Raw genomic sequence first — 25,212 nt, 5'->3', positions numbered from 1 at the left:
AAAGATTACAAAAAGAAACTACAAAGTTTCTGTATAGACCCAGGATAGAAAGCTTGAAAGTTATGCCAGACCCATCTTCATGGTCTTTAATCCAGGTTTCTATGGTTACAATAATTTGCCACAAAAAGAGAGAAAGATTGTTAAGAAAGTTTCTTTTAATGATTAAACATCTGAAACATTGAGAAACTCTTGGGGAATTTCAATTTAGTCGCCCTCCCTCCCTCCCTTCTTTCCCCCACCCCTCCCCTCCTTCTTTCTCCCCTTTCTCCTCCCCTCCCTCTTGTCAAAACGTGACCCTCAATCATGCTGAGCTGTTGGTTAGTATAATGTTATGGTGCCATTTTGTTGAAAACATGAGACTTCCCTCGTCAACACTGTTTCAGATTTTGTTAAACACTATAATGAACTTCTTATTTTCTCTTAGTTTACATTTAAAATTTTAAAAATAAATCCCCAACCTAATCTTTTACTTGTGTTTTACTATGAAATTTTGACTGTGTTAAGTGTGCAAGTGGCAAATCTGGGTCCCTGTGATGCTGGGATAACAAAAGTCCTCCTGGATGTGCCATTAAGACCCAGTTTGAGCGGGGAAGATGGGCCTCAGCAGTAGAGTGTTTACCCAACAAGCACAGGCCCTGGGTTCCATCCTCAGAACCAAGGTAGAAAAATTCCCAAGTCCAATTTAATTGTAGCACTCATCTCCTACTTCATTGGAAAACAAAACATTAGCTGGTTAAACCTTCTGACTGAGGCTAGAATCTTGGCTCTCCTGGAGACTGGCAGGAGAGTCAAGCATCTGGGGCTGCATCTCTAGACTGTCACTCACTTCTTTTAGCCATGGGGTCAAGGTGAGATGTCCTATCGGGGAACCTGACTTTCCAGATTCTTTGGATCCTTCCTAATGATACTTCCTCCTTTCAGGTCCCTGACCTGGAATATGGCAACCATCAATAGTCCCTTCACTCTGCAGTCTGGTCCCTGAATGGTCTGAAGATGTGCCCAAACACACAGACACCATGATGGAGCATTTTAGAGCACTTACAATGAAAAGGAAGAACTGTCCAGAGCTAGGTTTCTCAGGGCTTGAGAAAACTCTAATTGAGCAGACTACTGTGTCTTCAAAGAAGAAGTTGGAGCCCCAGGATCTCCCTACAAGGGAGCCACTATCCTGGAAGACATTGCTGTGAGGGTGGGATCCCCAGTGAGTCACACTGGGAAAGAGTGGCCCAGCAAGCACATCTGAATTGTCCCTTGAGAGTTCCTTTAAATCAAAGGCTTCTTCGGGGAGAAAGTTGACTGGACAATGTCCCTGATCCCAGAGAATGAAAAACAACCCCTTAGTCCCATACCCTTGAAACATGAGCTATAAAGACATTTATTTAATGGAGTGTTTTAGAGGGGCTCATCTTCCACTATGAACATCTGGAGACCTCTGTTGGGTGGATTTCAGTCTCTGTGACACTCAGACTATCCACAAAAACTAAGACATGCCAGGGGATGGATGCTCTAAAGAGCCTGTGGAAAATTCCAAGAGGCAGTTCTTAAGATGTGTTCCAAGGGTCAAGGGAAAATCGTCATTTCTTCAGATCAAGGTTCCCAGTTCCCACCCACTGTCCCTGTCAAGGCCAGAAAGGCCACTGGCAAGACAGCCCCTTCCTCCCACAGCTGGAGGTTAAACATAGCAAGCCCTAAACCCTTGACAGAAAGTAAACATGACACCCAAGAGAAACAGAACATGGCTTCCTTTTGTTTTTGTTTTGTTTGCTTTTTGGCTTGTTTTCTTTTGTCCACCATCACGTCTGCGCTCTAGGAAGTTAATGGGGGAGATGGGCTGGTCAGTTAATGCCATCTGGGTTCCAGCTCCTGGTCTGCGGTCCTACGAAGACTTCCATCTGATTAAGGAAAACACAGCATGGACCACGTAGAGCAGAGTGGCCACGTAGGCAAACACCTGGAACCAGAGGGAAGGTGGTTAGCGTGGGGTCAATGGGGATGGGCACATGGGGCTATGAGGGCTGTCACGTGGCTCTGGAGGATAGATTCAGGGTGTATGGACTACCACTGCTTGCTGGTACCCAGATCCCCAGGTAGTCTAACCTTGTTGCCTTGGTCTTGGTGTGCAAACCCTCCCTGTCACACTAGGGTCATCTGACTTGGCTGGAGTCATCAAAGTCCCCTCCAACAGATATCACAGCTAGGTGTCAGTGACTATGAAAAGCATCCCTCTCTACACCAGTAAGACCAAGGCCAATATTCCCAAGTTGTGACATCAGAAGTTGGCTTGTGACACCATGGCCTGGGTTGCTACCTCTGGTTAAGTTCCCCATGCTGTCTGTACTTGATCAGACCTTTTATCTTTTTGTTTTGTTTTTGCTTTCTGAGACAGGGTTTCTCTGTGTAGCCCTGGATGTCCTGGAATTCACTTTGTAGATCAGGCTGGCCTTGAACTCAGACATCTGCTAGCCTTTGCCTCCCAAATGCTGGGATTGCAGACCTTTTCTCAAAAAAAAAAAAAAAAAGTATGTATAACTGTGTATGTTTGTGTGTGACTCTGTGTGTGTGTGTGTGTGTGTGTGTGTGTGTGTGTGTGTTGCATATGTAGGCCATAGGAGAACGTCAGGTGTTTTCCTCTATATAAGAGTCCCTGCCTTTTATCTTTGAGGCAGGGTCTCTCTGTGAACTGGAGCGTGTAGTTTTTACCCCAGCAGACAGCTACTGAGTGCTAGTGGTTCACTGAGTGTCACGGGTTTACAGCATTGGAAGGATGTCCAGCTTGGTATGTGGGTTCTGGGATCTGATCTCTGGAGCTCACACTTGTGCAACAAGTTCTCTTAACCACTGGACATCTTTCCATCTCTCAGACCCTTCCTCTTAATTCTGGATTCTTCATTTCCCAGGCACAAGTAAGGCAACCAGGCTTCATGAGTAGTGGAGAGCAAGGCAGAGGAGGGTAGGCATCCAGCTTCTATCAACAGGAAGTGGTGTACCAAGGAGTTGTTGAGGTGATGCTGCCTGTCACTTTGGCAGTGGGAACATAGGCCCAGGACTGACTGTCACCTGTGACTTTCTTGGGCTGTGTGTGCCCCTGTACTCTGGCTGCTTGACCTCCGCCAAATCCAATATTTGCACCTGGTTTCATGACCTTGGGCAAGGGGTCAAAAGTTTCCAGCTCTGGCACATTTCGGGTGGCCACGCTTCTATGAGTCTTGGAAATGCTCACAAACAGCAGCCATGGCATTCAAGCATAGGCAGGCGCTCCACCCTCATTGGCCAGAGGCGATATGTAACCTGAGTTAGCTAGTGACAAATTTCTGGAAACTCCTAACTACCCAAGTCACCTGGACCCCTCAGGTGGGACTTCAGGCCCAAGGAGAAGCCTTGGCAGAAGTACTGGAAGGAACAGGAGTGGAGATTTATTTTGAAAATGAGACTAAGAAATGGCACACAGTCGATATTTAGAGCCCGGGATGTGCTGAGACACATTTTGACCTTCAGAAACTCTTCTCTGTGAACTTCTGCCATGATTGCCCACCACAGTGAGATCTAGATGTTTCCAGAAATCTCTAGCTCTCCTTTGTCCACTTCTGTCAATCCCAGATAGCTTTCTGGCAAAGAAGCTCCATTCACTGCCACCAAAGGTCAGAGTGAAGAAGTTGAGCTGAAACAGGTCCTACTGTGAGAACCAGAGAGGGGACATGAGGCAGGCTGGCTGGTGTGAGGGAGGCTCCAAGATCAGGTGTTAATTCTGAGTAAGGATGATGCCCCCTCCCTGGGTACCAATCCAGAGGATACTGTGAATGGAAACAGCTCTGCTTTAAACCTGGTTCTCATGCCACCTTATTAGTTCTAGCCCAGTATACCTGCCAAAGGAGAACATTTGGAGTTTTGACTCTAGCATAAAATGGCCGGGCATGTCTATCCATGTCCAATATGAAAACATGGGGACAGAGTCAGCTTTGGAGTGGATGAGTAGATGTCGTGAAAGGCCTGCAATGGCATACTATACAGCAATGTAATAAGCAGTCCACATCTACACCCAACCACACGGATGACTCCTACATCCATAGGCTGGGAGAGAGAAGCCAGGCATAAGAGAATGAGCTTTGTACAATTCCATTTCAAGAGTCAGGCAAAACTGAACTGGGTGCTAGAAGTTGGCTAGTAACTGTGATGGTGATAAGGCCAATGGGACTCTCTCTCTCTCTCTCTCTCTCTCTCTCTCTCTCTCTCTCTCTCTCATGTTAGTAGTGCTGGGGATGAAATCTGAGTCCTTGCACATTCCAGACCAATGCTCTACCACTGACATATACCTCAAGGTCTGTATCCTAGCTCTTTAAAACATACTTTATTAAAAATAAAGTGTCTGTTTCTATAGGTGGGTATGTGCGTGTGAGTGCAGTGACCACGGAAGCCAGAAGAGGGTGCTAGAGCCTCCAGACCTTGGGTTATAGGCAACTGAGAAACTAGATGTACACCCTGAAAATGGAACTCTGTGAGAGCAGTACTCTTTCCCCAGCCCCATGTATCCAATTTCTTAATCAATACATCTCCCAGAACCTGGATGAATAATGCCTTTAGATGAAAAGTCAGAGTGAGGAGTTGGGAAGTTGAGATGCAATAGAACCCTGTAGCTTTCAACCTGTTCAGTAGGCAGTGATTTTAATTCAACCCAGTTAGGCTTTCCCATCATGGACAGACTCCGATCACATCTAGTCTACACCACACTACTGCTGCCCTGAAGAATTTTAGGGGTGTTATCAAATGCTTTGATGTCTGAGAACTCAGAAGGCTTGTGGGTTAAGAAGGGGAGTGGCCTGACGTGCTCCCCTGACAGGCAGGGGAGACAATGGTTCTAAGATGGAGGCAGAGAGGATGTATCACCAGCCTCAGGGAAGAAGGCACAAGCCAGATGCTGCCTGGCTATGCTGTGAAATTCCATGTGAGAAAGTGTTCCATGTTGTACTAGAGAGGGTAGTGACAGGGACGTCCAGGTGGCTAGGTTCATTAAAACTGCTTAAGGGGAGTGTGCAGCTTCTCTTGGTTGGAGAGTTCCCTATAAAGTTGATGTTCTGAGGAACCTTTGCCCCTTCTCTCCAGGGAGAAGCAGGCTGACCAACACATCCCTGTAGACTGCATTTGGCTTCTTTTCCTTTTTTCCAACAAATGACAGGTACAGGCACTGGGTTAGCTCATTCCACTTTGGGGTGTGCATGATTCACAGGTCAATTTCTGGAAACCTGAGAAGTACTACTTCTAACCCCCCTTTTTATGCCACCCATTGTTAGAAATAAGTTTTATATTGAGGACTCTGAGTAAACGTATCAATACACTCACTACTCCAAGGGTACCACTCAGAAAAACATCTTTACGGAAAAAAGAAAACATCTTTCTGAAACAATGTGATCTCTTACTCCTTGTCATTAGGGTCTACTCAGTTAAAAAGAAAACCCATGCTGGCCTCAGTGTCCTTGTGTTGGTGGCGTGCCTCGGTGGACAACACCCGAGGAAGGTCATAAGACCCAAGTGGCCAAACACACTGCTAGAAACTAGCATTAAAAGCACACACAGGTGGCCAAGACCCTGGCTTTGATGCTTCCAATCTTAGGAAACAATTCAAGCTGCCTGGTCCCACAGGATTATTGTGGGGGCCATATACGATCATATCTGTCCATGCACAGCCAGCCTAGCATGAGCCCCTGTGCCCACCTTGGTCCATGCAGCCCTGAGAAAACAACTAAGGGAGTCGTGGCCCATCCCTGCCCTTCACAGGGGCTTCGCTGCCTCACAAATGACTTCCTTCCACATGCAATGCACTGTGGAAAGAGAGGGGAGGGCTGGGGGACCCTCCACCTGGAACCTCTGCAGCGGGCAATGAGAGCCGCTTGCTCTGTGTACTGGGGGTGTAGAGCTGCAGGGAACTTACCACTGCAGAGATGTTCTCATGGTACTGCTTGTAGGTGAAGCCATCATACATTGTGATGGTGGCCAGGGCTTCCAGAACTGAGGCACTGAGGTAAAACAGAGCAGCCACACAGTGGTAGGCTGCGTCCTGTGGGTGAGAAGGGCTGTGTCAGAGATGAGAAAAGACACCCAACCCAGACATGGAGACAGAATCCTCGGTGACTGTACCCACAAACTGTGAGGTATTTTTTCAATAACAACAGGAAATATAAACCCAGGATAACTGGTAGAACCCGGTTCTGGACCCCAAGATCAATTTTACATGGTTACGGTCCTGGCTTGCATGTAGGCTCTTTGGTCAGTCTAGGGAGAGAGAAGCCTAGGCCATTTCCATTGTTTCCATTTTGTTGTGTTGGTCTTATTTATTTGTTTTGGCTCCTGGTATATTTCAAAGCAAAAAGGAACTAAAACAAAGTTCTGAGTGGTTGAAGTGACTTCAAAAATTCAAGTAGAAAGGCTGTGGAGAAGTAGAGGTCTAGCCAAGTGGCCTGAACCCTCTTTTAATTAATAATAAGCAAGTTCCCTTATATTTATTTGAGGCCTGTCTCCAGGGCCTCAAAGCGGAACTTACTACAAAAGAAAGTACACAGGCCGGTTTGGCACTCAAGGGTTCTGGAAAGTGTGATTAGATGGGAGTCGCCATGGAGCACAGTAGAAAGCATGGTCTGGTCACTAGGGAGCCACTAGCTTAGGCCCAACCACCAGAACTTTGCTCCACACAGTGCTGACAGCCCTCCTGGATGGTGGGAGCAGCTGACAGCTGTCAGCTACATGGGGTGGGTGGAGATGGATGGGCTGTTAGTTACGTTTGAAAAGGCAACCGCAGATAAGAAATCAGAGAGCCCCCTAAGAATGTGCAGCAAATACATGGACCCTGCCCTCCTTTCTGGCCTCCTCAATATGGGAAGCCTTTACTGCTGGGAAGAGTCCCAACTGAGGCCAGGCCACCTCAGCTTTGGGTTGTGCTGGAAAGTGTTTCCAGGGCACCCCCATTCAGGGTTGGGAAAGTAGTCTTCCAGTGATAAGTGTCCACCCCCTACGCCCACCCTCCACCTCCCACACTCATCCTCATCTCACACACACACACACACACACACACACACACACACACACACATTCCCAGGGCCAGTACTCACCAGTGTGATCCAGGAAGTCTCACCGCCATGAGTACCAATTATGTACATGACCATCAGGGAAGTGGTGGCCACAAAGCAGAGCACAGACACGAACATCACCCAGCCTTGGATCAGGGGAATGGGCACCAGGGAGGAAGCGATGAGGATCCACACCAGACCTCCAAAGATCTGCAGGGAGGAAGCAGAGGGAGGACTGGAACAGGGACACTGAGGCCACAGATACGCAGAAAGGGTACAAAGAGATCTCTTTTGTCTTCCAAGGCCTCAGGCTAGAGCTTCCGATCTCACCTCTGCTGTGACCTGCTGGCTGGCTTTGTTTCATTTCTTAAGTACAACTTTCATTTTTTATTTAATAAACATTGTATTACACCTGGGCAGTGTCTTAAGCACCTCACAAATATTAACTCAGTTAACTCCAGTTAACTCAGTAACTCCATGGTTGAGAAGTGGATCCATTTGTCAAAAGAATGAATTATTTGTGTAATAAGCATTAGAAGGGCTACCCTTTCTTCTGAGTGTCTATTCTTCTAGATCGTTTTGATTTAGAATGTCTTTTATATTATAAAACAGTAAGCAGCCAGCTGAGGGTGACAGAGTGACAGTCTCTAATGCCAGCGCCAGAGAGGCAGAGGTAGGAGGATAGCAAGCTCAAGGCCAATCTAGGCTGCACAGTGAGTTTTATGCCTGCCCACACCACACCATGAGACCCTTACCAAAATATCAAGGGCTGGAAATGTAGCTGAGTGGTAGAGGTCTAGCCACTGCAAGGACCTGGGTTCAGTCCCCAGCAACAGAAAAAGCACTGTAGCAACTAAGAAAATTGTTTAGGTTATTAATGGGTGGACATACTAGCTATACTGTGTTAATGGCATATTTTTTTCCAGTCCCGAAGTCTTAGATCCCCAAGTGCAGGAACTTTTCTGACGTCTAAGTTGAAATTAGAGCAGGGAGGTCACAGGTTAGCCTGTTTTCTCAGATGGCTGGCACAGGTGTGAGAGGAGCATACTCCAAAGACATCCACCATGGATGTTCCCAGGGTTGGAGAGCTTCCAGAAGTCCCCTGGATGGCTCAGCACTCAAGCCTTGCTGGGATTTTCTATAGGTCTCTCTGAGCCTCTTTGGCTCAAGCTTCATGTCCCTGCCCCAGGCAGATGAGGACTGGGCTGGGACCTGTGGAGATGACTCTGCAATCGAAAGTCTGGAAAAGCAGTATGGCCCAGCAGGGCACTTCCTTCTGGGTGGCTGTGGCTGAGGGCAGGCAACACTCCCTTGTGTTGCAGTTGAATAGCTTTTAGGAGGTATGAGCATACGGCATGAAGAAATGCAAAGGCCCGTCAGGTCCATCCATCTAGTCAGCAGAGACAAGCATCAGTGTGGGGCATTTCTCTCCAAAGTGTCCTTGGTCTGGGGTCTGGTTACTTCATAACCATCTGAGGTCAATCTAAACCAGGCCACTTGTCTGCATGCTGCAAGGGAGTCCTACGTGCCTCTGCAGCCCTGAGCCCCAACACTGGGGTGTCCAGCTAGAGGTAAAACGTACTTTGTCTAATCAGGTGGTTACGGCAGTGAAGTCTGCCTCAGTCACAGAAGCTGTTCCCTGAGGGCTGCCAAGAGAACCGTCTGCCCCCTCTTCCAGCCAGCCATCCTCTACACTGCCGTCCTCCATCCAGGCTAGTTAAATGGCTGTGCTAAACTAGAGTGACTTATGAACAAAACCACCACAGGAGCAGCTTGGGTTGCCCATATGTGTGGGACCACTCTTCTGCAGAATCTATGTGGGGTACTGTAGGCCAGAAGTGCTTATGGGTGTCTCATAGGATGCCACAAAAGAAAGCAAGCCCCTTTCAGTCCATTCTCCTGACTCCTGCCAAAGGGTTGAGTGTATTGAGACACTGAAGAATTCCCTCAGAGCACAGCCAGCAAAGGTGGACTGGGTAATGACTGTGGTTTATGTTTACTGTGGCTATATCATTACATTTAGGGCAAACAAACTGTCAAATGCATTAAGTTAAGCTGGTGCACATGGTCACCTGCAAATGGCAGACTTGGAAATTGTTTTCAGTTCCTGGTTTACAGAAGTATGGGTTCTATTTTATGCATCTTATATTACCTCTTATATTACATCTTATGTTCCCTATGCAGCCAGACACAGGACTTGTGATCAGGAGTCAAGGGTGGGACACTAGGCATGTCAGAGATAACACAGGGTTTGCCAAAGTCTTCCTAGATGCTAGCATTGAGCCGGCTCTGAGCCTATGGTGCATGCCTGACTGAATCAGGCTGTGTGAGTGAGTACCTGTATCACTATGCTGGAGACTGTGCTCTGGCTTCTGCTCCATGTTTCTGGATACACACACACACACACACACACACACACACACACACACACACACACACACACACACAGAGGGAGAGATTGATTCCTGGGGTCCAGTCAGAACCCTTGTCCACAATTTTCCAGTGAACAAAACCCATCCTGTACCCTAGTCCAGCCTCTAGCCCCTGGCAGGTCCAGGAGAACCTGGCTCTGGGTATGTCACCTAACAAACTGGCACTTTTGAAAATTAGGTGCCCACCCCCTACCCTTTGGTTGGTATAGACAGCAGTAGGCTTCACAGTGAGGTACTGCAGAAAGTTCTCTGTTTGCCTCCCTCCTTCCTTTCTTTCTCTCAGTTCAGTTTTTGAGACAGTGTTTCTCACTGTAGCCCAGGCCAGCCTGGAACTAAGTAACTTCAGTTGGCCTCCAACTCATGTCAATCCTCCTGTCTCCACTTCCTGAGTGCTGGGATTACAGATTCTCTTTAAAACACCATTAATGAGTCAGGCAGTGGTGGTACATGTACTTAATCCCAGCACTTGGGAGGCAGAGGCAGGGGCATGTCTGTGAGTTAGAGGCCAATCTGGTCTACACCTAGGGACATTCCTCCACCAGTCTCCTGTTTATGTTACACTCAGATTGGGGGCGGGTAACTCTGCAGACATCCTTATAAACCCTAGAATTTGCCTCCCTGCTTGGCAATAGGTCTTCCCTGTACCCCTCACTGCCTGGCTCAACAGGTGGGGAGCGCAAGGCTGTATTGTTCTGGGATGGAGCCAGGATGGGGATGGCTGAGCAGGGTCAGAGGGAATATGAGGAGGTGGATAAAAGGCTCACAGCCCCACTAAGAAGGCAGGAGGATGAGGGGAACGTGAAGGGAACAGAGCCAGATGGTGCCTACGAAATGTGGCTTCACCAGGGACTTTCCGATTTGGAGAGTGGTCCTTTGCTCAAGTCAGTTCTGGTGTAGAAGCTCCTCACAGATGGCTACAGTAGCTGTGGGGCACGATGGCTTCTACATGCATGGATTGAACCAATTGCAGATTAAAAGGTGCTTAGAAAATCCAGGAAGGCTTATGCGTTTGAGGCCAGACTGGACTACAGAGTAAGACCCTGTCTCAACAATTACAATGAAAATATTTGGGGGAAAAACAAAACAAAAAGCACCTGCATCTGAACTGGACATACTTTAGGTTACTTTTTCTGGCCTAAATGAAGGCTAAGAGCTGTCTCTGAGGAGGCAAGGGAGCTGGCCTGGACCATGGCTTCAGTGGTGCCCTAGAGGGAAAGGTGGATTTAGTTGGTTAAGCTGGACACAGGGCTGGGGTGTGCTTCTTTGGTAGAAGGACAGAGAGTATTTCACAAGAAGGGATGCTGCAACAGTTTTCAGGGCTCCAGAGGGTGGGGAAGCCAGGCACCATGTAGGATAAGGGAGTGGCAGAAGCTGGGCTGGAGGAAGGGTGAGCCACTTGATATTCAGCATGAATCATGGGGGCCCAAGCCTGTTTGCACCCCACTCCACCTTCAAGCTGTACAGAGGGCAAACAGAGAGAGCAGACAGGGCACCCACACCCGGGAGATAAGGCACTCCCGGGCAGTGAGCAATCCTTTCAGGTCTGGCTTCAGGACCCCACTGGCCAAATATTTGTCAAGAGCGAGGGGGTGGGTGAGGGTTCAAAAGCATTTCCCTTTGTAATGAAAACTCTAGGTGTCTTCCGGTTTTCAGTCTTCAGATGCACAGAGGTGATTGGTAAAATGAAGGAAGGGAAGAAGGGAGGGGTGAAGGGAGGGATGGATGGATGGAGGGAGGGAGGAAGGAATTGGAGGTGCTGCTGCTCTGGGGTCTGCTCCTGGTAAAGCCTAGTTCCTTCATTACCACCTCCATTCCAACATAGCAGAGACACAGTAGCTGCCAACAGTGGTCTCAAGTAAAGCTTTCCAAGTTGCTGACCTGGGAGCTACATGGACTGACCAGTCCCTCTGGGGCCCAGCACTCCAAGCTGGAAAGTGGGGGTAGAACCTGGATTGATGCTCTAGGGTCCTCAGCCCTGACTAGCCATAAAATTAGCTAGGGCACCTTAAAAAAAACCAAACAACATCCAGGCCCAGGGTCAGAGTCAACTGGAGGGAAGCAGAACTGTGAGGCAGGTAACAGAGGATTCAGGCTCTTTGCCAAAGGCTGGAAACATGTTTGCATAACACAAGACTTCAGCTGATATTCTGAATGTTTGTGACAAAGCAGAAGAGGACTTGGTCCTGTCTCCAGGGTCCTGCAGGCTTTCCATCAGAGCCAACGAGAACTTTGCCCTTGGTCCTGTCTGGCCTCTTGATGCAAAGTACGCTGGGAACGTTCTTTTTCTGTCTTCCTGTGTCCATCCCTGACTTGTTTTGTGAATGAGACCAGGTCATCGATGGGTATCCTCTAAGCACCAGGACACAGCCTCACTGAGTGTAAGTGGAAGCCTGTGCCTGGGAAGGGAATGTTGGGCTGGGAAGTGTGCGGTGTTGTGTGCCAAGAAGACCTGTAGGGATAATGTTCAGAATGCAACAACATGTTTCCAAAGGTTTAAAAATGGTTCATAGCCATAGCTTACTCAACCAAATGATATTAGTGAAAAATGATCTCCTCAGAAGATAGACAGCCTCTGGGGGAGTTTTCATCTGAACCCTAAGAAGAAGATCCCCACTGGTTTATTTTTCTTTAGTGTGTGCGTGTGTGCGTGTGTGCGTGTGTTTGCACATTCATTGGTCAAGGGCAACTTTTGAGAGTTGGTTCTCCAATTCTGGAGCGGTTAGGCTTTGGTAGTAAGAACTTTACATTTTGAGCTATCTGTGTGGCCTCCTGCTCGGTCTTATGAGTCACCCATGGAAAAGACACCAGAGTGGGCAAGGGTATAGACTTTGGGCTAGAGTCCTTGAGTCTGAATTGTAGCTCTGTCACTTACCAGCCGAACCTGTAAGTGCCCCTGTAAGTCACTTAGCCTTTCTGCTCCTTTGTTTAAGAAATGGAGATAACCATACCTACAAAGAGAGTGGGTACCAGTGGAAATCTCCTGTTGTGGAATAAAGCCGTCTCACCCGAAACCACATAAAAATTCAAAAGGCTGTGATTTCAGTGTGTATAACTGCCCACTTGCAAACTTGATGGGAGCTGGAGATAACTGGTTAACCAATTATGATTTGTTTTGTCTTGTTTTGAGACATGGTCTTGATATATAGACCAGGCTGGCTTCATGCTGGGATTATAGTTTGGGATTTCTGGAGCTAGAAGTCACCTCAAGAACTGGGAGTGTAGTGCTCTAGAGTGCATGGATCCTCGGGTTCCATTCCCAGAACCTCATGGACTATGCCTGGTGGCACACACCTATGATCCCAGCACTGTAAGGCCATCCTTAGTTACACAATAGTCTTAGGCTGGCCTGTGACACATGAGGTCTTATCAAAAATTAAGTGATCGTATATGCATTAAAAAAATACCACTGTGTCCCCCTAACTTTAAGTTGTATAAAATGTGTCTGCCTAGAGAAATGTAGGGGATATGAAGATGTGAAGGCTGCCTTTCTGACAATGAACTCACTTGTAGTAGAAGAAAGGAATTTTCCAGGACATTCTTGAGATTCATCTGGCGTTTCTAGCATTGTGCAGCTGAAAGAGCGCTTCATCCCAATTTGTTCACTGCAGGGATTGGGTGACTAAGGTCAATGCCAAGGATTTATTCAATTTCTCTGATTGTTTTCCCGGAGTGCTACTATAGTCTGCCAGGGGAACATGCCAAGACAGGATCCAAAGAGTATGCCACCCACATCCAATGCATCCCCCCCACCCCTCATGTCAGACATCAGGGCTCCTAACAGCTCCCTTATGGGTAAATATGACTGGGAGTTTGTGTTTTGACTTCTTGGGAAGTAAGAGAAATGGGCCACAAAACTGAGGCTGCGCACCAAATACTAGGCTGCCTTTTATTCCCTGGAGGGTTCAAGTAGATAGCCTCATCAGCTGAGAGGTGCCAGTTGGCACACCCCAGGCTTCTGGGAGGGCTGCCAGGCTCCATACCCATGAATGCTGTCCTGAGGCCATCAGGAACGGCAGCCCCAACTCTGCTGGCCATGTGCATGCACTCTTTCAGTAGCCAAGAGTTATGTCAACATTGGGTGCACTGGCAAGCTTTATGTCAATTTGACACAAGCTAGAGTCACCTGACAGGAGGGAACCCCAATTGAGAAAATGCCTCCATGAGATCTGGCTATAGGCAGGCAAGTCTATCAGGGATTTGTTTTAAATTAGTGATTAATGGGGGGAGGGTCCAGCCCATTGTACATGGGAACACCCCTGGTCTGGTTGTTTTTAGTGCTACAAGCCATGAGGAGCAAGCCAGTAAGCAGCACTCCTCCATGGCCTCTGCATCAGCTCCTGTCTCCAGGTTCTCATCCTGCTTGAGTTCCTGCCTTGGCTTCCCTCAGTGGACGATGACTTGGCATAGATATGCCAAACAAATCCTTTCATGGTGTTCCATCACAGCAATAGTAACCCTAACTAACACACCAGAACTTTACTTACGGTGGTGACTTGCACAGTGTGATCATTGTGTGCTCCAGCAGGCTTACTTACCTAGGGAAGAACTGGCTAAAAGTTTCATTCTGTGAGTCAGAGGACAGAGGACATTCTTGTTCTGTGTGTGCATACATGTATTTGCATGTATAGAATCATATCTGTGACTTACACATGTCCACATATAGTCATGTATGTATGTGTGTGTGTAAATATGTGTGTTTGTGTGGTGCACAAACCTGGGCACACACCTGCATAGGCATGTGTTCTTATGTAGAGAAGCAGATTGAAGATGAGCTACTGCTAAGGAGAGAGATGGCACCAGGTCACGAGGACACAGAGGATCAGGTCTTGGAAGAATGATTTGGAGAGAAAGAGAAAGAAAGACAGAGAGAGAGAGAGAGGGAGGGAGGGAGAGGTCAGGGCAGCACCTTTGACAACAAAACACTGCAGCCTTCCCAAGGTTCCTTGGCTTTGTCTTTGAAAAATAAGTTAGGATGGAGCCTAAGACCCCCTTTCTTGTTCTGAGAGTTGAGGTTGAGAGAGTAGAAGCAAACACAGGGAAGTTCTCCAAGTTAATGTCAGTTCCTCCTCCTGGGTCAGAATCCTAATGAGTCAGAGGGCAGCCTTTCTTCAGTCTCCCAATTGCTTGCTCATGTACTGAACAGGTACCAATAATGACCATGTCAATACTGTGGCAGGTACACCCAGGGAGCCAGGTCTATTCAAAGATACACATCAGGGGATGGAGATGCAGCAGCGTGCTAGTCTAGCACGAATGAATAAGGCCCTGATATGAATCCCTGAATCCATAATATGGAATACACGCGTGCGCGCGCGCGCACACACACACACACACACACACACACACACACACACACACACACGAGTCCTGTCTCCCATGACAACAGTTCTGTATCTTCCAGTGCAGACTCAGGCAGCTAGTGAAAGTATGAGGTGATCAGAGAGAAACCTTCTCCCAGGACAGTAGAGGCCAGCACTTTGCAAGGAGCCCTATACTGTCCCCTCCCCTGGAGATAGGGATCAGAAGAGTCTATGTAGAGGGTATCCTGACTTAATGGGAGGCTGACATCTGGGTCTGTTAGGTGAGCACTGGGTGTGTTAGGAGAAAGGCCTGCCTCAGTTTACCTATACCAGTGGCTCTTTTCTTTTGACCCCTTCACCATCAGGTTCATTTCCTCCAGGGAAATTCATTGTGCCATTATCCCTCCTGAGGAGGTTAGACAGCAAGTGGTAGAGTCCTGCCACCCCACTTGACGGGAAGAGCAGGACTTAGGGGACCTTATGTCTGTTTGGCTGTTTAGGACCTCAGTTGATATTAACATGGTGGGTCCACAGTTCCTCCTCCATCAGGTGTCAGGGAAGTCCCCTGTCCCATTCCACCTGCATAGGGAGATATCTTAACTCACAGCTTCCTCTCCGGCCAGGGGTGAGCTGCCAGTCCCTGAATGAATGAAAGCTCCCCTCTGACTGGCCAGTGGAGGTGAATTCCACATGCATGGTCTCATCTGGATGGAAAATTTTGTGCCACACCTACACCCACTAGCTGTGCCCAACAAGATAAACAGGAGCAAAGAGTTTCTGCAAAAAAAATACCAGACAAGCCACCTGTAAAAGACAAAACCCATGGAAACATTAGACCAGAAAAGAGTGGCTTTAATGCAAGAAAACAAAAGGTGTTGGCAGGCATCGTCAAGTAGGTAGTAACTCAGAGAGCACACAAACAAGCATGTGTCAGAAAACACCCATTGGAGTCCCAGCACACTTCCTGGGGGCCTTGGGACTCGGTGGCCATGGTCAGTTTCTCCTTTCACCTGCCCTTAAAAAGTCAAGATCATCTTGTGATCTCTAGATGTTATCCAGGTAGTAGCAGACACAACCTCCTTCCTACCAACATTCCTGAGAACAAATCCTACTTCCAACAAGCCTTACTGAGTGCCCAGTCTTTAAGCACAGCCTCAAAACCAGCCACAAACACAGGCCTGCAGAACATGGGCTCAGCATCAGGAAAGGGTGCTATTAGGTCAGGCTTCCAAGTGAGGGAGAAGGTAAGACTCGAGGGCCAACCCGTAATGTGAGCATTTTCACACACACTCCACCCCAACTGAACCCTGTGGCTGGTTTCAGAAGGCCTAATGCCCAAGAGCTGGCTTCCTAGTCACACCACACTCCTGCAGGACAGAACAGACGTTTAGGGATGTGAGGGCATACTTCAGTGTGCCCTTCCCTGTACCTCTGCCCTTCCAAACAGTCTGCATATTGTCACACACTCGGGAAAGGTTAATTCCATCCTCACTGGTAATTGGTTCCTATGCCTAGAGGGTGACACGGCAATTTATGTCATACTTAGACTCCCCAAAGAAGCTCTCCCCACCCATTCTGGCAAAGGCTGGCTGAGTGGTGCCAAGAGCAGCTGGGGCAGGACCCAGTCTCCAGGACAAAAGCAGGACGGGGTTGCCTGCCGCCACACCCACTTTTCCTTAGCTGCCCCATCAAGCTGGCTGGAGGGAGTTGCTAGCTCCGATGTTGAATACTTATGGGAAAAGGGCCAGTGGGAAGATTCCATAGAAAGCACCTGTGCAGACCAGTGACCAGGATACATATTAGTGTCCTTCAGAGCCCCATCTGTCCTCAGGCTTCATCCCACCCTGCCAGGACTTGAGACAGAGATGGTGGAGGTTGGCTAGACCCCCTCCACAGCTGTCCTCTATGGGCACAGGATAACCAGCTGATCCCAGAACAGGGGCTGAATTATTAACCAATTGGCAATAATTGTTCATATTAGCCATTAGGTTGTACCTATAACATGTTATTTTAAAAATTATGTGCATATATTCTGTAATGCATAATGAAGGTGCAGTTAATAATAGACACACACATGAGTAGTTCTGTAAGATTTTACCACCTGGTGATGTCATAACTCTCTTAGTTTGTGTAAGTACACACTGTGGCCTTCAGATTACGCTAAAATTGCCTAATGATGCTGTGATGTTAGCTTTGTCAACCTGATACAACCTAGGGTCACCTAGTGTCAAGGAGGAATTGGGTTTGCCTGTGAACATGTATGTATGTGGGGGCTGTCTTCATTAAGTTAACCCATGTGAGAAGATCTAGCCCACTATGGACAACATCATACCTTAGGCAGGATGTATTTGAGCCTGATCACAAGCAAGCAAGTGGGTATACGTGCACTCATTTCTCTCGGCTCTCGACTGTGGCTATAATGGGACAGGATAATTTGAAGTTCCTGCTTTGAGTTTCCCACAGTGATGAACCATAACTGGGATTGTGATCTGGAAGAAACTCCTTTCCTCCCTAAGTTTCTTTTTGTAAGAGTATTTTATCACAGCAGCAAAAATGAGTCTGGCATTTACCCATGGATTCCTACTAAGTTTACCATGAAGTCAACCCTATAGCTGGGATTGGCTTTGGACATGGCCATAGGTCTATTAGTACCAAGGGAGAGAATAGTCCCTAGGTCCTCATTGGCTCTCAACTGGGTTAGACAGGAAGGGAGTGGCAGAGGAGATGGCTTGGGAGGCAACTCAGGTCTGCACCTCCTGCCACTGAGACAATGGGTGGCAATAAACTGTTCCTTCCCAGAAAAGAATAACAAAGTCTGCAGTTAAGACCCAATAACAAAGGAAGGAACAACATTCAGGGACAGCATGCCCTCCTTTGTGGATACAAACCTGATCTACCCTGTCCTCCCTACTGAGTGGAGGATGTCATCTTTGGCCTTTCCCGAGGTGCCCACTCTGAACCCTGTACCTTGGCCTTCAGGGCCTCCTTGGAAGTTGAGTCAAGAGTTTCACAGGGACCTGTCCTGCTTTCTACCCTCTTCTTGGCTATGTCCCATGGGTTTTCTCCTCTGCCCAAGCCTATCAATCTGTCCCAATTAATAACAAGGCTTTCCTGTCGTTCCACAGGCCCAAGGACCTTGGCATGTCCCTGTGGGTTGTTTTGCCCAGATAGGAGTAGAAAACTACCCACTTGTGAGGTAGTAATCACACAGAGCCTGAGGCTGTGAGGCAGGGAGTGAATTAATGATCCTGGGAAATGCCAGTGCTGGTGTCCAGCCAGAAGCTAACGGGGAACTAAACCTTCCTGTCAGCGTGCCGAAGGACCCACGCATTACAGTTTAGAGACTGTCGGCGATCTGGTGTCTGTCCCTCACTCTTCGGATTAATCTAAACCCATGGGTCTGGGTCTGCCACACTCCCCCATGGTGCTTTGCTTCAGAGATGAAGGGGCCTTTACCACTGACTTTGTATTCACTGATCCCATAAGATCTGGCTACTGGAGTATTCTACCAGCACCTTCCTCCAGGATTGCAGGTTTCAAATCATGATAGACCCAGGGACAGATAATGTGAGTGCTCAGGAGAAAGACCAAAACTGGCTGTGCTGAGGAGATTTAACAACAGACTCCTGCCAGAAAGTATTTAATCCATCAAGTGTCAACCTCTGGCTCTGTCTAGCTCAGGACTGACTGCTCCTGGTCCGGTGCCCAGCCCAGCCCAGCCCTTTCTTTCTCTCAGTGATGGGTCCTGGTACCGAAGCAAAGAGCGGGCATTCTCCCTGAGCAGCAGCAGGGTCTCTCCACTTGTCCAGCAGGTGCAAGCACGGACAACCAGCCGAGAGCAGACCTTTCTCTCCCCAACTGGCATTTCATTTCGTGGGTCCTCCTCTCCCTTGTGGAGGCTCAGGCAGGGAAGGTGCCTTTGCTCCAAGGCAAGTTTTACAAAGTGTAAATGTAGTAGTGTAGCTGGTCATGATGGTGCAGCTTGATGACCCTGCCCGGCTCAGAGTTACCATCAAAGCAGGCCACTGGCCCTGGTAAAACTGGAAAAGCCACTTCTCAAAGCCAAGAACACCTCTCCCCAGACCTCCATAATTCAGCCTTTAGAGGCGAGAAGGGAAGTAGAATACTGGGGCAGAATTTGGCAGCACATCCCTCTAAACAGCTCAGAGAGGACCCCTCAGCCAGGGACACACACCACCACACAGCCCAGAGAAACATTTGTCCTGTGCTGGTCAACTAAGGCTAGTCCCACTCCCTAGGGACACCAGGAACATTTTTTTTCTGGAACAGAGCATGTTCATGCCAAGGACCTCTGAGAACTTCAGGACACACTGGGGAACCCCACCTCTGTCTCTCGCTGACAAATATCTATTATTCTATCCACTCTCAAAAAGGTCTTGAAGGGTAGATGGCCACACCCATTGAATCAGTGATCTATGTAGGGCTTATCATTCTTGGATATAGTGACTAAGAACCCACAGAATATATTTCTATGTAGTTGTAGTGGTGTGTCCACCAGCAACCCAGTGACTCTGAGCTGTCCCTTCATTTCCTGATGGGAGAGAGGGGATCCAAGCCTTCCCAGAGCTGCCAAATAGGGGGAACTACCTGCTCCTGAATACCCTTGATGTAAGAAAACTTCTCCATGGCTGTATAGAGAATGTGGATCTGTCCTTGCTGTAGGAAATGTCCCCAGGGCTCTGTGGACCCAGAGATCTAGCCAAGTGGCTCCCTCTCTGAGCCTCAGTTTCTATCTGAACCTGAAATGTGAGTGCCTGTGACTTTGCATCCCTTATGCTGTGACAGGCTGGCTTCTTGATACAGAGAACTTTTCATCTCAAGACCCAGTCATCACTCTGTGTCTGGCTGGCTCTTATTCAACCAGGTGAAAAACTACAACCTATCCAGTCACTTTCAGACAATAAAAAGTTCCTTTTAATTCTGAGACCCAGAAAAAAACATCATTTTAATAATTAACAGGTCCAGTTCAGTGTAGAAGTCAATACTGCAAACCAATTCCTAGTGGCTCCATCTTCTTGCCTCCACCCCTAAATATGCACCCTACAAGTACCAGTTGTCACCAGGGACCAACCCTGCTTCCTTTCACACTTCTGGAGGCACAAGGGGGTATAAACAGCTACCTTTAGAACTCCTAGTACCCTCCCTGCTTTTTTTTTTTTTTTTTTTTTTTTTTAAAGACTTACTCTGTAGCCCAGGCAAGCCTCAAATTCATGGCTCCTGACTGATAAGATCATAGGCATGAACCATCACACCAGGCTTTCAGCATGCTCCAGGAAGTCTGTCTATCAACTCCCAGGCATTCTGGATGCCAACCCACCTCTTGGGGGAGGGGATAGACAGGGTGATGGTGTTATTTCCAGCATGTCTGTCACAGTTTGGAAGGGCAGTAGTGGTTAAGGTCTCTCCCAGCATTTTGTGAAAGTAATTGCCTCTGTGAGGCTTGATATGTGTAAGAATTGAAAGCATTCATGCTAACTTCCTTCCCCAGGAATTGTGGTCAGAGTGTGATGAAGCGATGAAGCGTCTGACTTAGAAGGGAGAGAAGGAGGAGGAGGGAGAGGACCAGGAGAATGAAGGAGAGAGAGAGGAGGAAACATATTGTGGGCTACAAAAGGAAAAGCCCCTTACTGGGCAAGCATAGAGACCAGAAGCGATGATGTCCTGGGTTGAAGTGTTGAAGACAGGTGAACATGTCACCCCTGGGCCTCTGTGGGGTTGCATCTGTCTGTCTCCCCACTACCTGTGGCTCTAGGTGTTCTCAGAAAGACATGGTGCCCTGCTGAGCTGGGCTTGCTTTTCACCACCCTGGAGGATCTTACAGAGATCAGAGGCTCTGGGGAGTGCAGCAGCTCCAGACCATTGGCCCCGGTCATCTGTGTCTCTCATGCTATTGAGAGTTCAGGCATGGGAAACTGAACCCAAGTCGCCATCTGCTCCAGCTACAGAACTGAAAAATAATCAGGCATTTTACACCCACAGGATGAGCAGAAAATCACAAAAGCTGATGCCACCAAGTGTGACAAGGACGGGGAACAATGGAGACTTTAATATGTTACTGGTGAGAGTGGAGAAGGCCCAGGTTTAGCCTGGATCTTGTGTATATAACACAGGGGTCCTTTTAATGAGGCAGGATCTTGGAAGGCAACTGAGCGCGTGTTAGTATCGAGCTTAAAGAGACTGATGAGATTCCTGGGAAATCTATGGTTGGGATGTTCAATTAGAATGACCCTTTGGGACATCAGGGTGGTGCCAAAGGAGAAACAGAGATGTTCATGCCCTGTGACCCTCCAGCCAAATCTCCATGCATTCAGGGAGAAGTTTCCAGCAAGAATTACAAATGTGTTCCTGCTAATGTTGTCTGCAGCAACTAAAAGTAACAAACTGGAAATAGCAAAAATATCCAACAATGGAAGAATGGATTTTAAAAAATGGCAACAGGTATCCAGGCATTGGTGGCACACACCTTTAATCCCAGCACTTGGGAGGTAGAGGCAGGCAAATTGCTATGAGTTCGAGGCAGCCTGGTCTACAGAGTGAGTTCCAGGACACCAAAGCAAAGATTACACAGAAACAAACAAACAAAACCAAAAAACAAACAAACAAACAAAAAACCCAACAGCAGCAACAACAACAAAAAACCCCAAAACAAAAAGATATCCAAAACTGACGAGGTCAGTGAAATTGTGCACATTTATGGCATCCTACCACCACCTATATCTAATTATAAAACATTTCATCACCTGAAAAGGAAACCCTACACCCACTGAGTAATTGCTCTCCAATCCCTGTCCCTTTCAGTCTCTGGCAAATCACCATTCCGCATTTGGTCCCCATGGTTTTCAGTTTGAGGTACTCTATGTATGTGGGACCATACAGTATGTGATCCCTCCCATCTGCCTGCCTTCACTGAGCATAGGCTGTTCACCTTGACAGCACTGATCAGTACTTCCCATGTCCAGAAAGTATTCCATTATAGGGAAAGGTGACATTGTGCTTGCCAGGCCTATCTGTCAGGTGGATATTTCTCCTGTTTTCACATGTTGGTTACCTTGATGAGCACTGCTGTGGACCTGTGTGCACACCCTCTATTTTAGTCGCTGCTATAATTCTATGGTCATATTCCTGGGTGTGAAACTGCTGGGCCATAAGGTAGCTGTTGAAGAAGCCACCCAACTGCTCTCCACATTAGCTAACTGTCTTTACATTCCTAACAGCAATATGCAGAGCCACAGGTTCTCCATATCTTGGATAATTATGTTCCATTGAGGGAGGGGCATTATTTTAAAGTTTTATTGTGGTCCTTGCCACTGGGCCTGTGTTAAAACTAACAGTCAGTCTAATGGGTGAGAGGCAACACTTCAATGTGGTTTTTATTTCCTTTTATTTCCTTGGTGACTATCTCAGCTAAGCATCATCTCATGTGTTCATTACCCAATCATGTGTCTGCCTTGGAGAAACGTCTGTCCAAGTCATTGCCCATTTTATAACCGTGCGTTGGGTGTTGACTTATAATATTCTCCAGTTTAAGACAACACCCCTGGCATGGTCAGTGCCTCTTCCAGTCTTTTAATTTTCAAGCTCTTTGTCAAGACACACATTGCCTCAGTACAGCCTATGCTGAGAAGCACTGAAGGGACTGTGTCTGCTTTCTTCCTTCTCTCCCAAGGTAGCCTGTAAGCTGAGCCCTAACCTACAGAGGAAGAAGGACTCAAGGATGCCAAGTGAGACGCTGAAGTTTTCTTGAGAAAGTGACAGGTGGGGGAGGGTGGGCAGACATAGAGCAACGGTTGAGGTAGGAGACACACGTTCTAAAACAGTGAAAAGGGGGATTCTGCTCAGGAGGGAGCTCTAGAAGTCCCCACTACCACACGGAGGAATGGAGAACACACTGGCGGGGTGAATTTTCACTGAACAAGTAGTTAAAAAGAGATGATAAAGACGACTGCTCCCAGAGCACACAGGGGGTGCTTTCCCATATGGCCAAGTGCCTATGTCAAATACATTCAGCCGGCATTGTTCCAAAGCTTGCCTGGCAACCCTGAACATAAAAGGAATCCAAGGAGGTTGGAAGGCTTGCTAAAGACCTGGATGACCTTGGGCAAGTCTGACCCAGCTCTTGGTCTAGGTGCTCTGATTTGTATGTTGTGAAGCTTGGCTTGGTGATGTGTAGAGTTTCTTACAAATGTTTCTTCCATAGCTTTGGCCTTGGTTATGCCTGGGGTGTGAAGTCATTTCAGAGACACCCAAGTCTGGTTCAACCCAACACTCTTCTCAATTTCAGTGACATCCCTGGATGAGGGAGCCTTCTATCTTTGGTGTCCACATCCTCTCTTCCTATCCATGCTGTTAGAAGCTGGGATCCCATTGTTAAAATCACCCTCTACATTTTCTTTTCCAAGCCACACAAAGGATTCTGTGTGATAGGAGCACCAGAGATGTTGTCTCCACAGCACAGAATAAACACCCTCCTGCTCAGGCAAGCGCAGGAGGTTCCTGGGGACTTGAAACCCCAAATGAGGTCTTGAAATTTCACAACTGTTTACCAGGAGCCCACAATAGGAAACTTTCTCCACGCTACAGGGGCAGTTCTAGAGTGTAAGACTAAGAGAACCCAGCCCAGGTGCAGTCAGCTGAAGGTCAGCCAAGGGAGGCAACAGAATTCACTTCTCTCCTCCCTCCCCTCACACAGGGCACAAGGACTACAGCCCAGCAAACGCCAGCCACTATTTTTCTTTTTCTAACCCCATCAAATTTGCCACAGAGACAAACTCTTTTCCAAAAACTTCAAAGAGCCAGAAAAACCTGGATTCTTTCGGTCCCAAGTCTCTGTAAGCAGCATGAAGGCTTTGGCTTGCTTTGTCTACTTAGAGGGAATGTGGGTGGGAAGAGTTGGGTACTCTGTAAGGAAGCTCCATAGAAGCAGAGCTACAAGAAGTTTCTTTGCACCGGCCTAGGAGATCGATCCGATCCGCTATTTTACAAAGGAGCCGACTACTGAGAGATGGGGAAACTTTCCAGACTTCAAGCTGCTGGTAGGGTCGGGTACAGCGGTGCAGAGCCCTCGAGGGAGCAAGCAGCATAACCCACCCTGTCCCTTTCCCAGCGCAGGGCGTGCAACCACTCACAAACTCAAAGACGAAGAGCAAGTCAGGGAAGGTGACGAAGACCGAGAAGCCACTGGGCAGGGTGCTGCCACCCGAAGCCGCTGCTGGGGCCATGCCTGCGAGCTGGCGTCGGCCTTGGGACAGGACACGCGCACCTCCGGCTCCGCGCTGACCACTCGCTCGCTCCGCAGAGCCCAGTGGCCGTGGCGCGCTCGCGCGCGGGTTAAGAACTGAAGATCCTGCGCCAGAGGAGGGCGGAGCTCCGGCCACCTGCCCCGCCCAGGTCCACCACCCCAGGGTCAAGGCTGAATCGCCCCGGGCGCCGCCCTGAAACCCAACGGAGTGCTCTTGAGGATCTGCAGGGCTGAGGGTGAGTATCTGGACTCACCTGTGGCACCCCTGGGTGCCACCTGCCTGCTGGGAGCGGTGGAGAGGTTTTGGGGCGGCACTTCCCTGTGTTCACTATCCATCAGTAACGTATCCGAAACCTCCCTCCTTAGGCACCCCATCCCTTTAACCCTGGTCGGGTCTCCAGTCTTCCCTGTGTTAATGTGTGCAACCTTCACGTCCTGGCTTTTGGAGGACACGTCCCCAGTTTTGATCTCAGCGGCAGGATGGGGTTATAAGGGCAACTCTGAGACTTGGCAGGGGAGCTGCATGCCAGAAGGAGGGAAGGGCGTAGGTCTTAGCAGGACAAGGCTGGGGGGTGGTGGTGGTGACTGCGGGTGGTGGTGATGGGACAAGTTGCAGCTGCATCAATGGGACAGACATTGCCAAGGAGGATGCCTGAAATTCTAGGGATGGGGCAGACCTCCCCCGTTCTGTGTCCTTTGACTTTCAGGCTGTAAAGCTCTTTGTAGGGCTTTCCTTCTCCCATACTACAATTTTGTTTTATTTTTGCCTTTATTTTTAAACAAGTATCATACCCCCTTAACAGCCATTTGTATCACACCAATATTTGCCTCCTCTTTATATAATGGCCTTTCTCAACCTCCAGCTCAGATTCTGAATTTGACCCCCTCCCCATTCCTGCCTCACCTACAGGTGCCACTTTCTCTCTCTCTCTCTCTCTCTCTCTCTCTCTCTCTCTCTCTCTCTGTGTGTGTGTGTGTGGTCCCACTTTCTTCCACATAGCTCTTTTTCCTTTCCATTTCCTACATGAAGTACATTTCTAGATGTATTTTTCAAAAGCAAGACTTTATGGCCATCAGAGTGATGGGAAATGTCATTCTGTTAATATGTTTCTCATACTGGTTAATGAATAACCAGTTGGCCAATAGGAAAGCAAGATAGGCGGGAC

General features: G+C 48.2%; 1 protein-coding gene across 1 annotated transcript; it reads right to left on the bottom strand.

Moving 5' to 3' along the window:
* Positions 1-1,359: 1,359 nt before the first annotated feature.
* Positions 1,360-24,115, bottom strand: Mal (mal, T cell differentiation protein). The gene is made up of 4 exons (XM_051183444.1): positions 23,934-24,115; positions 7,098-7,265; positions 5,924-6,049; positions 1,360-1,951 (listed from the first exon to the last, which is right to left on the bottom strand). Exons 1-4 carry the CDS (start codon positions 24,024-24,026, stop codon positions 1,877-1,879), a joined length of 462 nt encoding a protein of 153 aa, XP_051039401.1. The 5' UTR covers positions 24,027-24,115; the 3' UTR covers positions 1,360-1,876.
* Between the last annotated feature and the right edge of the window lie 1,097 nt (positions 24,116-25,212).

The sequence above is a fragment of the Phodopus roborovskii genome, unplaced genomic scaffold (assembly GCF_943737965.1).
Source record: "Phodopus roborovskii unplaced genomic scaffold, PHOROB, whole genome shotgun sequence".
Lineage (NCBI taxonomy): Eukaryota > Metazoa > Chordata > Mammalia > Rodentia > Cricetidae > Phodopus > Phodopus roborovskii.
This window is presented reverse-complemented; position numbering and strand designations above follow the sequence as displayed.